This window comes from Pezoporus wallicus, unplaced genomic scaffold (genome assembly GCF_028554395.1).
Source record: "Pezoporus wallicus isolate ANWC-B61680 ecotype Strahan unplaced genomic scaffold, APGP_CSIRO_Pwel_v1 contig_6275, whole genome shotgun sequence".
In the NCBI taxonomy this organism is placed as follows: domain Eukaryota; kingdom Metazoa; phylum Chordata; class Aves; order Psittaciformes; family Psittacidae; genus Pezoporus; species Pezoporus wallicus.
The window spans coordinates 2,391,198-2,403,532 of record NW_026636901.1 but is presented as its reverse complement, the minus strand read 5'-3'; the positions used below and the strand labels follow the sequence as shown (position 1 = coordinate 2,403,532).

The 12,335-nt window shown below is 42.8% G+C and overlaps 1 protein-coding gene across 6 annotated transcripts in view; it reads left to right on the top strand.

The window, feature by feature from the left end:
• Positions 1 to 12,335, top strand: part of TRPM3 (transient receptor potential cation channel subfamily M member 3) — a 409,666-nt gene that overhangs the window by 21,763 nt on the left and 375,568 nt on the right. For 5 of the 6 annotated variants that reach the window (XM_057402147.1, XM_057402146.1, XM_057402145.1 and 2 more), the window contains exon 1: positions 6,649 to 6,830. The exons of the other annotated variant lie outside the window; for it this stretch is intronic. In XM_057402147.1, the coding sequence (XP_057258130.1) occupies positions 6,672 to 6,830 (159 nt within the window). In that variant the 5' untranslated portion in view covers positions 6,649 to 6,671. Of the gene's footprint in view, positions 1 to 6,648; positions 6,831 to 12,335 lie in introns of those variants that run through there. 6 annotated transcript variants of the gene reach the window in all.

Genomic DNA, 12,335 nt, shown 5'->3' with positions numbered 1-12,335 from the left:
CTGACTATGGAAAAGTGACTGATCACCTTCATTCATTGTACAACCAGTAAAGAGTGGTCACACTTTTTCTTTCAAAATAAAATTTGTGTGCTGTTGGACTCCTGCCTCTCTCAAAATACGTTATGGATGAACTAAACGAGCATTTTCTAAGTATTCACCAAAGAATACTGGTATTGATTTGTCTGTCTACAAAACTGGGAGAAATAAAAAAAGAAAACAAAACTGTGCTAGGCAATACAAATGATAAGCAGCAAGTGTAATACCAAATTTCTGAAAAATAGCCCTGCAAGACTTTGATCCTGGTATATTTAACTTTCTTAATTAAAACTCTATAAACTGGAGAATGGAAAAAATCTTCCGTAATGCCAGTGATACAAACCAGATGTGTATGACCCACTCCCAGCAACAGATCCACGAAAGAAACAATTACATTGTTCCCATTTTGAGAAAAGCAAGTAATTTACATCCGCTCTTTCATTATTACTTTTTCTGTGGAAGGCAGAAACTTTGTGAGAAATTGCTTTTTTCTAAAATGAAAAAAAGTTTGGCACAGAACTTTGCCTTTGAAAACTATTTTTATATCATGACCCACACTTTGAAAAGGAGAATTCACAGACAACCTTTCTGCCCTTCTGCTATTGTACAATATCCTTGAAGTAATTACTCCCACGAAAAGCTAATCAAAGAAAAGATGTAAACTTTGTTTACATCTTTTTGTGGAGTTGGCAGAGTTTATGAAGTAGTTGCATAATTTTCTGAAGCTTGAGGTGGTCAAGAAAACATGATCAAAGAACCGGGAATGAAAGCACTGAAGATATTTCATATTTGTGATACACTTGTGATGTAAGACCTTACAAAATGTTCATACTGTAAAAGAACATAGAATTTTCCTGGGTTTAACTTTATGAGCCTTCTATCAGCTTGTTTCTCCAACCTGTCCAGATCCCACTGAGTAGCAGCACTGCCTTCCCCTCAGGTACCTACTGCTTTCCCCAAGTGTGGAATCACTTACGAACTTGCTGAAAGCAGACTCCACCTATGTCATTAGACATCAAACAGTATTGATAGTATCGATCCTCAAAGGCTGCTATTAGGAACGAGGCACCAGTTGGACTTTGTGCTGTAGTTTATGCTGGTCAAAACCCTTTAACCCTAATGGTTCAGCAGTATGCCATCCATCTTTTTAGGCACTAAATCTTATTAGGCACTAATACGGCCCATATCTTAGCAGTTTGGTTAGAAGGTTACTGTGGGAAACCAGAGAAAAGACTTTGCAAGTCAAGCTGTGTAACATCACTGCTCTTCCCTTGTGCCCAGAATCAGTTATCTCATCACAAAAGGCAATCAGGTAAGTGAGGCTCGATTCCTCTATGGTAAAGGTATTCTAGCTATTCCTAATTATGATCTTGTTCTTAATGATCCTGGAAATGGCTTTCAGGAGTACTTGCTCCACATGTTCCCACGGATTGAGGTGAGATTGACTAACTTGCAGTACCCCAGATCCTCTTTGCCTCTCTTGGATGTTGGTGTGATGGTTTTGGATTTTGTCGTTGTTGTTTTTTCTCCCCCTGTCAAAAGGAGCCTCCCATGATTGCCATGGCCCTTCAAAGGTGAATGACAGTGGCCTCTCACATTGATGTCAGCCAGCTCTCCCAATACCCTTGGATGTTTTCCATGAGCTCACATGGACTAGTGTGTGTCCAGTGGGTTAAGCACGGCTTTACCATGGGGACTACCTCACTCTTATAGGCTCAGCTATACATGCATCCTAACTTCTGTATTTGTGCAATGAAAGACAGAAAACAAGAACAGATAGCCATTTTTTTTCTCCACTTCCAAAAATATTGTCACCACACATTCTTAATTACTCATCCATAGTGCATTTTTATTTCAACCAAGCTATTTAACTAAATTATTTCCTGAAAGTCTCTGATAATAACTTTCAATATTTATAATATTAATATTGTTTATAATTAGTTTTTAGAGGGAAAACACAACTGAGGAAATTACTATCAAGCAGAACTAGACACTTGAACTGGCATCCTTCCTTCATTTTCAGGAATGTATTCAAAGAAGACAGCCATCTGTCCTCCTCTGGTTTCATCCCTAGCTTTTGAACATATTGACCAATGAAAAAAACCCCACAGAAATGGCAAAAGGCTGACAGTTAAACTCCCGTAAGTCTCACAAAACAACAACAACAAAATATGTGCTTGTACTAAGCAGCAAGATAGAAATAAGCTGTAAGAAATCTGAGGTTTTACATTGACCAGCTGGGTGCCGTGAAGCTATCACTGTTCACCTAGCCCTGGGTGAGCTGAAACATGTGTTGGTCATTGCCCAATGAGACTGACATAGGAATTATTAGAATAGCTAATAATAGGTTTGCTACTTCACCTGAATATAGAATAACTTACTAGATACTAGAAAATTTGAGGACCTTGAAAAGGCTAGACAGATCTAGCAGACTAACAAATGGTTAGAAGGGTGGTGCCATAGTCAGGGTTACTTAGATGATGGGACTTGTTCTGGGAAACTGGGTTTACTGAGGGCTGATGGGGCTTGTCTGACAAAGAAGGGGAAGAACTGCTTTGGTAGGAGACTTGCCAGGCTGGTCAAAGCAGCTTTAAACTGTATTTTCTGGGAGAAGGGGCCTTTGATCCATCCCAATACCGCCAGTCAGATACAGCACCTGTAACGAATGCTAAGAGCAATGCAAAGCTACTTCAGCCGCTCCAGCTAATGAGTCAGCTTTATTTGGAGCTCAGCTCCAAATGGCTTCACCAAGGGCAAATTGTACCTGACCAATTTGATGGCCTTCTATGATGGGGCTACAGAACTGATAGGTAAGGGCAAAGCAGTTGACGTAATCTACCTGGACTTGTGCAAAGCATTTGATGCTGTCCCGCACTACATCCTTGTCTCTAAACTGGAGAGACATCATTTTGATGGGTGGACCACTTAGTGGATAAAGAATTGGCTGGATGGCTGTGTGCAAAGAGTTGCTGTCAACGGCTCAATGTCCAACTGGAGGTGGGTAACAAGTGGTGCCCCTCAGGGGTTGGTATTGGGACTGATCCTGCTCACCATCTTCGTCTGATAGTGACATGGCCAGTGGGATTGAATGCATCCTCAGCAAGTTTGGTGACGACACTAAGCTGTGTGGTTCAGTTGACACTAGAGGGAAGGGATGTCATCCAGAGGGACCCTGACACGCTTGAGAGGTGGGTCAATGCCAACTTCATTCAACAATGCAAAGTGCAAAGTCCTACACCTGGAAAGCTGCTCAGAGGAAAAGGACCTTGGGGTGATCGCTAATGGCTGAACATGAGCCAGCTTGTGCCCAAGCATCCAAGAAGGCCAGCAGCATCCTGCCTGTATCAGAAATAGTGTGGCCAGCAGGGCCAGAGCAGTGATCATCCCCCTGTACTCAGCGCTGGTGAAGCTGCACCTCCAATACTGTGTTCAGTTCTGGGCCCCCTACTACAAAAGAGATACCGAGTTGCTGGGGTGGGTCCTGAAAAGAGCAAGAAAGCTGGTTAAGAGTGTGGAGAACAAGTCTTATGAGGAATGGCTGAGGGAACTGGGGGTGCTCAGTCTGGAAAAGAGAAGGCTAAGGAGGGACCTTATCACCCTCTACAGCTGCCTGAAAGGAGAATGGGGAGAGGAGGTGTCTGGTGTCTTTTCCCAAGTTACGAGTGATAGGCCAAGAGGTAACAGCCTCAAGCTGAACCAGGGGAGGTTTAGGTTGGATATTAGGAAAAATATCTTCACTGAAAGGGTGATCAGATACTGGAACACGCTGCCCAGGGAAGTGATGGAATCACTGTGGAAGCATTCAAAAAACATGTAGATGCCCTTAGTGACATGGTTTAGTTGCGGACTTGTCAGTCCTGGGATAAAGGTTGGGCTTGGCAATCTTAAAGGTCTTTCCCAACGTAGTTTTCAAAATACGACTGGCTAAAGACCTGAGCAAGCTTATCTAAGTGTACCTACTTTAAAGCAGAGGGATGAACCAGGTAAACTCCAGTGGTCCCTTCCAACATAAATTACATTATGGCTTCTGTCTTGCTTATGTAAAGTGTAGTGAAAACAATTCATAGGTTCTGAATGACTGCTTCCAAGCCTCTGGGTAGCTAAAACTTGTCCCAGATAGTTCAGTGGATCTTAGACTCTGCTAGGCTTGAAGATTTAAATCAGGCAAATGGAGCCCTTTCACCACTTACTGACATGCCTTCTTCTAGTGCTTGATAAATATTTGAACATACTTATAAATGACTGTGAAGAGCAAACATGTAGATGAAATGAGAAAGGCTGAAATAAAGATACTGGGCTACTGCATGCATAATATGTGGTCATGTCCTTCTCTGCTCAGGATGAAAATACTTTCCTGCCAGGCATACAGTCTGGGTGATTAAAGCCACAACAGCAATGTTTACAAGCATATGAGGAATAAACATACGGTGTGTATAGTATAAATATTAGAAACCAATCCTATGTAGGTGGTTATTAAACATAAATGTTGCATTAAATCCTCTCAGACCTTGTAACAATCTGAATCTTAGTGTCACGGTTTACATAAAAGTGGACTGGCACTTGGATTGTCAGGTTCAGATGAATTATGGACTGAAATAAGAAGAAGTAAGCCATTTTCTGTGCTGAAACCTCAACCTTAACATCTGAAAAGGAACAATATTTTCACTTCTATTGACATGTGAACTGCTTTTCACAACATTTGACCTTCTGATGCTACTCAAATGACCTGTGTTATAAACTACTTTTACTAAAGCTTAAATTGCTCTTGGCTATGATTTTGTTCTATTTTAGTTTCAAGTTTGTAGTCTATTTAAAATAGCAAAGCTATTTTATATAAGAACATTTGCTTGCTTTTCTGTTTTATATTACATGGTACTGAAAGCTGATTAAGTAGTACAGCACTGTCTGTGTATCTGAACAGGCACCAAACTTCATATTCTAGCTACCAAAGAATTAAAAAGGACTATTGACAAATGAGTAACACCAATGTTTTTGTATCCAGTCCATGAATTCCTTTACAGACTCTTATTCTCCCCTCCCAACAAGACTGCTTAAGAGCATGTCTTCTGGGTTTATATGATTTGAGTTTTTAAAAATTAACCTGCTTACAAATTTTTGTGGGATGTGAAAATCATTAGATTCCTCTAATGCATAGTTAAAGAAAAACACTGGAATTCAGAAATTTGATAGTTATGACTAGGAGACAAAGACATCAGAGAGGTTGATCTATAAATACCATAAAAAATGATAAAGCTAATTGACTTCATCAGCAAAGATGACCCAATACTAATGTACCTCAGTGGGGAATAAATGAAGCTAAAAGAATTTATGAGAATAGCTCACCCAAATGAACTATCTTGTTATAGTTAGACATGTTGGAATGAAAAGACCCTCCAGTAACATCTACCTTCACTGAATAGAAGGTACCGAGTCAGGAGTCTGATTAGGGGTGTGAAGGGCGTTAGACTACTTAATACCATAACAAAATCCTTAGTCATTAACTTCCAATCTGTATTTCAGAGAATTTAATATGTTCTTTGGAAACTCTCACCCATTTTTCTTGCTTATTATGATGTCATTTAATATACCATAAGGAAAATATATCCTTTCATAAATCATTTGAAGTACAGTGGCTATAACTAGAATAATATTATTCATGACAATGTCATATCATCTTTTAAAAATATTTAGGTTTTATTTCAGCTACTTCAGAAGCTTTGAGAGAGCACCATACAACTGACTTTTTCAGTAAAATGGTACTCTGAGAGATCTTTGTAAGAAGGGTTAAATCATAAGTGGTTTAGTGCCTGCAAAACACTTACTGTGCATTTAATGATCCCTGAAAACCAGTATCTACCAAGATTCCTTTTTAATATGGCTGTGTAGAGCAAGATGAAATATTTACCTTGTAATGCTGTTGCCTGAGCTTGTACACTTACACGCTGACTAGCCATCTCGTTAGCCCAGGTGTGAGGACTCTCACCTCCTGAAGGTGCAAAGAGCTCGGAGAGCAAAGGAGAGGCAGCTTTCCTGCATGGCAGAGCACTAGTGTCCTGTCCACGCTGAGCTGATAAGCCTGGTGTACACGTTCCTAAAGTGCTTGGTAAGGCATACTGGATCCAGAAGCCTGACCACGACTGCAGGTCCTTCCAGTATTAGAAAGACTGTTAATTCCAGAGACGCCCCTTGTGAAATCTGAGACAGAAAAGCAGCCCTCCCGCCCCCAAAGGTGTGCCACTAGAAGGTATCTCTCCGTCTTTTGCCTCTGACTTGGTGTTTCCAAGTCTCTCAAGTGTAAACAGGAGAGAAAACCGCTGGACTTGGTGTGGAAGTTGCGTACCGGTAAGCGCTGCTGGACTGGAAGAAAGAACATGTTTATTGCGGGGAAACTAATTGTGCCACTATGCACACAACCCCCGCCCGGCCATCCCCCTGGGAGAGTGCCACCCCGCTGCCCCCCCCGCACCCCTCCCTTCCCGCCGCCCGCCCCACCACGGAAACACCGGAGGGAAGGCAGTGGCGCTCCGCCCTGGCCCGCCTCCCGTATTCCCCCCCCTCCGCGGAGTCTGGGCAGCACCGTTAAAAGTAAGGGAGGCGCGGAGAGGTGTGGGGGGGGTGTAGTGGTGTTTGGTGCCATGGGGCAGAGGCAGCAGAGCCCTGGGGCGGCGGAGCGGGGTTGTGCCGCCGATGGGGCAGCGAGCGGCAGCCGCGGGCGGCTGGCGGAGTCCTGGCGGCGGCTGAGCTCCCGGCGCGGCTCCGCCAAGCGGGGCGGACCCTCCGCGGCCGCACCGCCGGTGAGTGTCTGCGACCGCGACCGGGCTCGGGCTCGCGCTCGCGCTCCTCCGTGCGGGCACCTCGCGAAGGCGGGTGCTGGGTGGGGGTGGTGTTGAGAAACCTGTTGCACTTCGGGAGGACGAATGCCCCTTCTGATGCGCTGTGTCTGACTAGTTCTAACAGGTGGAAGTCTCCCGTTTTCCTCTGTGTGTGCCTGTTCCCTTGCGGCGAGGCTGGCGCTTCTGCGGCCGGAACAGCAGCTCCCGTTGCTGGTGTCGGTGTAGGAGCCGCGCGGGAGTGCAGCCAGCGTGGCTGGGAAGTAATAGCTTGAGACTTATGCCTGCGTGGTGCGGCTGAGAGGGGAGTTGCAGCTGTCATAAGCGAAAGACTTGAAGGCAGGTGGACTGAAAACATGCGCTTGAGAACCATAAGTGTACTTCTTGTGAAGGTGTATTCCCTGGCGGTGTCTGCCTTCAGCCAGCTGGGTGGGATATGTCAGGAATCCCTGAGGTGGATGGACAGGCATCTTGATGAAGATGCATGGCACAGCATAGATTACGTACAGAAAAGCAAACATTTTGGCAAGTTATACACAGAAATTGAAAGAACAAATTGAATATTCAAGTAGAAGTGAGCGGCATTTGTTAGAATGCTTCGTGGTCTTTTTCTGTGGGATCAGAATGCTAGTGCTACGTGCTGGGAAAACATACAAAAAATTTTGGATGAACTGCTCACTGTCACAAGTACAACCTCAGGCCTCGTGTTTAGAAGCAATGTTGTGTGTTCGTACTGAAAGCTGACTCCATAAGGTCTGCAGTAATATACCTCACTCAATAGACCAAGTGTATTGTTTTAAAACCAAACACTGGTATATAAGCTTTTGAGCTGGGGGGAAGATGCCCACAGGTTGAATGCCAATTGGGGAAATAACATAAGGATGAAGAGACCTACGGTAGAAAGGATGCCATGGCAACAAGAAAGCATCAGAGAAAGTAATACTCTCTTATGGAGGGGGAAGAGGAGGAGCACCACATTCATCTGTATCACACTGTAGATTAAAATACTATGATTTAGTTGGGTTTTTTGTTGTTTTTTTTTGTTCCAGGATACACTAACTTTCTGCAGTTGATGCCTTAAATTTAATTTCCAGGTAAAAGTTCTGTTTGCCACAGCTCATCAGAAAAATGCACAATGAAGCTGAGGATGGGGTTTGGTTCTTTTTTGCTTTTTTTTTTTTTAAAGGTGCGTTGAGTTTCTGTTCTTCCAAAGTACTTCTTGCGGCTTACAGCAGAGATGAATTCTTACTCCGGCAGAACCCAGAATGTGACTCAGGTTGCAGGTGTTTGGCCAGAATTGAAAGTCTGTATTAATCTTCAGCTATTCTTTACATTTCCAGAATCTTTCTAAATGGATAAGCAGCTTCTTCCTGTTATCTTCTCTCAAACAGTAGTTAAGTGGTGTATTTATACTGGAGTTGCATTACATTTAAACTTCTGAATTCCATGAACTGCAGGACAGATGGGAAAGGCTGACTCTGATTTTGTTTGTTTTTTTATTGTGTTAGTTTTTTTATAAACACTTTTTTTGGTGAATGGGTAGCAATTAGTTTGTGTTTTCATTTATATACTTTATTGTAAGAGGGCATAGGATTTTTTAAACCACATTTCACTAAGAATAACTCACTAGGGATCATTTTCAAAAGCAGCGACAGAAAATACTAATCCTTAAGACATTTCCCACCACCATCTTTTTTCCTCCCCCCTTCCTTCCAAACAAACCCTTAAAAAAAAGAGTAAGATTTAAATCCTTTTAGCATTAGCTCTTCCCCCCAGCCTTGCCAGCCTGATTGTGTTTTCCTTGTAGTAACTTCTCTTTGTCTTCCTCAGTTTATTTCTTAAAGGTTGTCACTTCTCTGAGGAGTTTTGGGGTGTTGAATTAGGAGGGTGGCATAACTGACTCTGTGCACATGTATTTTTTTGTACATTATTATTCCCTAATCTTGTAATAATAACATTATTCTGGAGTCTCAGATGGTTTCTGTGCCTTTTTAATTAAGAAATGTTAGGTTTGGTCAGTTAATCTTCTGGAAACTGGACAGGCTGTGTGGACATGCTTTCTTTTGCTCCTAAAGCAGGCTAGTATATCAGCCTTTTGTAGCATACCTTAGGGGAGAGGCTGCTACAGTTTGCAGACAGTTTTGGATAGGTGAAAACATAGAAAAATCACTTGTTTAGAGCAATCTTTGGGGTTTAACCTATGTGACAGACTTCTTTAAAACTGGGATTTATTCAAAACAAAATGCAGAGTAACCCAGGGTGGTGGTGGTGGTGTGTGTTTCATTTTGCATAAAGGGTCTCATCTGAATGTCTTTTAAAGCCATTTAGGTAGGTGTTCTTGTTGTGCAAGAAAACAAAAATTTGGTGTTTTGAAGAACTAGTTTCTCTGTGTTAAGTCTCGGTTTAGATTTGCTGTCAAATGCAGAACTTTTAAATTAGTAACTGCATGTTGTATTTAGCAGTGAGAAAAGCTATTTTTTTCTGCATCAATCTTATCAGGTACAGTCTATAAATATCATAATTTTTCAACCTTTCTTTTATGTGATTGTAGAAATTGCCCATCCTGATGTTTCACACCAAATCAGTGAAAAAGTAACAATAATCCTGAAAATTGACTTTTATTTCTTTAATTCCAAAAGAAAAATTTATAGTCTTATTTCTTTGTGAAAACAGTTGGGATTTCTTTTTGTTTTGCTTAGTTTGTTTTTGTATTAGTCCTAGAGTGACAGAGGAGGATTTGTTTTATTGGCAGGAGTGGAGGAAGGGAAGGATATTTGAGATAGCTCTTGCAAACCTCTTCTTAGTTTGGCTAGATCACCTCTGTGGCTGCCTCTAAACAGTCTCTATCTTTAAAGCTGTTATTTTGTTTATAATGTACTGACCCCAGTTGCATTTTGAGTAAAGGGGTTACATATTGAGGAACTAAAGTACAGCTGCTGCTTTAGAAATTAAGCCTTTTCTCTGATTTTCTTCTCTCCATCATCTGTTTTTGTAACTCATAAAAGAAAGCGGCATGGAAACCCCCTGCTCAAATTGATGAAAGTTTTGCCATTTGGAACAGCAGATCACATTTTGGATGTTAAATTTCTGCCCATAAAGAGAAATGTCTGGCTTCTTTCTATGAGGATGTTGAGTATCATTTATACTTACAGCCTCTGATTTCTATGAGTTTTTCAACCCATTTTGACCAGGGGCTGCACAGTATAGTGTTCCAGTTTAGTAAAAAAAGAGGTATGTGGCTATTCTCCTGTACAGTTTCTGTTCACAGCAACTTATTTTCTTTATTGTTCAAAGATAATAGGTTTTTCTTATTGCTTTTGAGCTGAGTCTTCCCACAGGATATTTATATGAGCTCAGATACAAAATGATAAGTGAGAAATGTACAAACACATGAAATACAACTTTTCCCTTTTACTTTGCTGTGGCATCAGTGAAATCACACCTGTGAACCAGTTTATTGGTCCTGTCCTGGACACTGAAGATCAAATGGGATGAACACAAAGGATTGGCAGGGAGAAATCAGTTACCTTATGGCAAAGCTGAGCTAGTTACATGTGTATGTGGTTGAGGAACAGTACACAATACAGTAGTTGTCACCCAGTGGGTGAAGAGTTGGATTTCAGGGGGACTTGTTGTGGAGCAGATTTGAGGGCCTTGAACAAAGTTTAGTTTGCCCTCTGAGTTCCACATCTGTGAATTTAAGAAATGAGTTGTCATTTTCTCTTTCTCAGTTATTGTGGCAAAAGCATCTTTGCCAAGAGGCTGACCAGCCTGGTGAGCATTGTTTAGAGGCAGCCATGTGTGTGACTTAGCTAATATTATCTCTTGCAGACCTTTTCTATCTCAAATATCCATCTTTTTCTCAGCTCCTTCCAATAAAACAATTCCCTCTTAATCATTCAGGGAGTTACATGGGAGAGAGATTACAGTCCAGAGTAAAGTGACAAAATAGTGGGGCAAAGGCAGAAAGCGAAAATGCAGGGTGGGAAGAACAACTCGGGTATGTTAAAACATGACAAAAGAACACCTGTTTCCAGCATGTGCACATAACACATACAGCCTGGGAGCTGAGCACCAGAACAAAAGTTTAGCATGTGGCTATAGAGCTGCAGCATCACTGGGTTAGCTGTGATGTGGTGAGAGCTCATGTGGCTGGAGTGCTGTGATGGATGGAGATGAGCCCTTCAGGAGAGACAGGCAGGGAAGAGGAAGAAGGAGTTTGCCCTCCATGTGAAGGAGCAGCTCAGATGTTTGTAGATCAGGGTCAGAGGAGGAGTCACTAAGTGTGACACTGTGGTAGGATGTATTACAGACCCCTGATCAGGGTAAAGAAGTAGATAGAGCTTTCTCTGAAAAATCTGAAGAAGTCTCTGTGCCACAGACCCAAACCTCACTGGAAACTTTAATGTGTTAGGATGCCAGCCATCCAGAAGATTGCTGGAGGGTGTCGAAAATAAGTTCTTGCTGTTGAATGGTCCCCAAGTCCTTGTGCAGCACACCGTGTAAACCTTGTCCATTGAAAGTTTGACCTGTTTTGCTCATGCAAGCTATTGTATGATTTTCTTTGAAGGAAATGGCTGTATTTGTCTTTTCTGCTGGTAAGCAGAAACAATGTTCTCGTGATTTCTTTCTGCACTTTGAAGGCAAGGCAGTGCAGGTGGTGTAATTGTTGGTAATGAGTGGGAACTGTCCACAGGCTCCTTTTTCAAAATTAGTTGGCTATATTTCTCCTACAGCCAAGGAATTTGTGCAGTGCAACAAGACAGAAAGTCATATGTGCACAGCAGCACAGCACAGGTCAGGGTGTACTCAGCTTTACTAGTGTATGGATCACTGACTCCTTGATGTGCAATGGTCTCCCTGTCAGGATCACTACGAATGGAGAAGGTGACAGTGATAGCAGACACAGATAAGGTAGGTCCTTGCAACCTTTTTTGTTGTTATCAGCAAGGTCTGCTGGGCCTCTGCTCTTACTGACAGGTCTCAAGGAGGAGAGGAGCTACCAGCTGGGGACAGTGGTCCAGTTGATGTTCATTCAAGAGCACTTGACCCGCACACACCCCTGGGACCTGTTGGGCTGCATCCTGAGGTGCTGAGGGAGGTGACTGACATCCTTGTGCAGCTGCTTTCCATCAGCTCTCAAAGGCCATGGAGATTAGGGAGGTCCCAACAAGTGGAGAAAGGCAAATGTCACCCCTGCCTTCAGAACAGTGTAGCAGCAGCCTGGGAAGCTGCAGGCTGGGCAGCCTCCGGCCAGCCCCAGGTAAAACCAAGGAGCGAGTCCTGGAGCCCACGCCTGGGCACATGAGGGAGCAGCCAGCGATGGGAGCAGCTGGCAGCGAGTTTCTACAGGTAAATCATGCCTGACCCACCTGACTGCTGGCTGCGACAGGATCATGGGGACGAGAGGAGAGCAGTGGATGCCACCTGCCTCTGCTTCAGGCTTTCAGCACTGCTCCACCAACATCC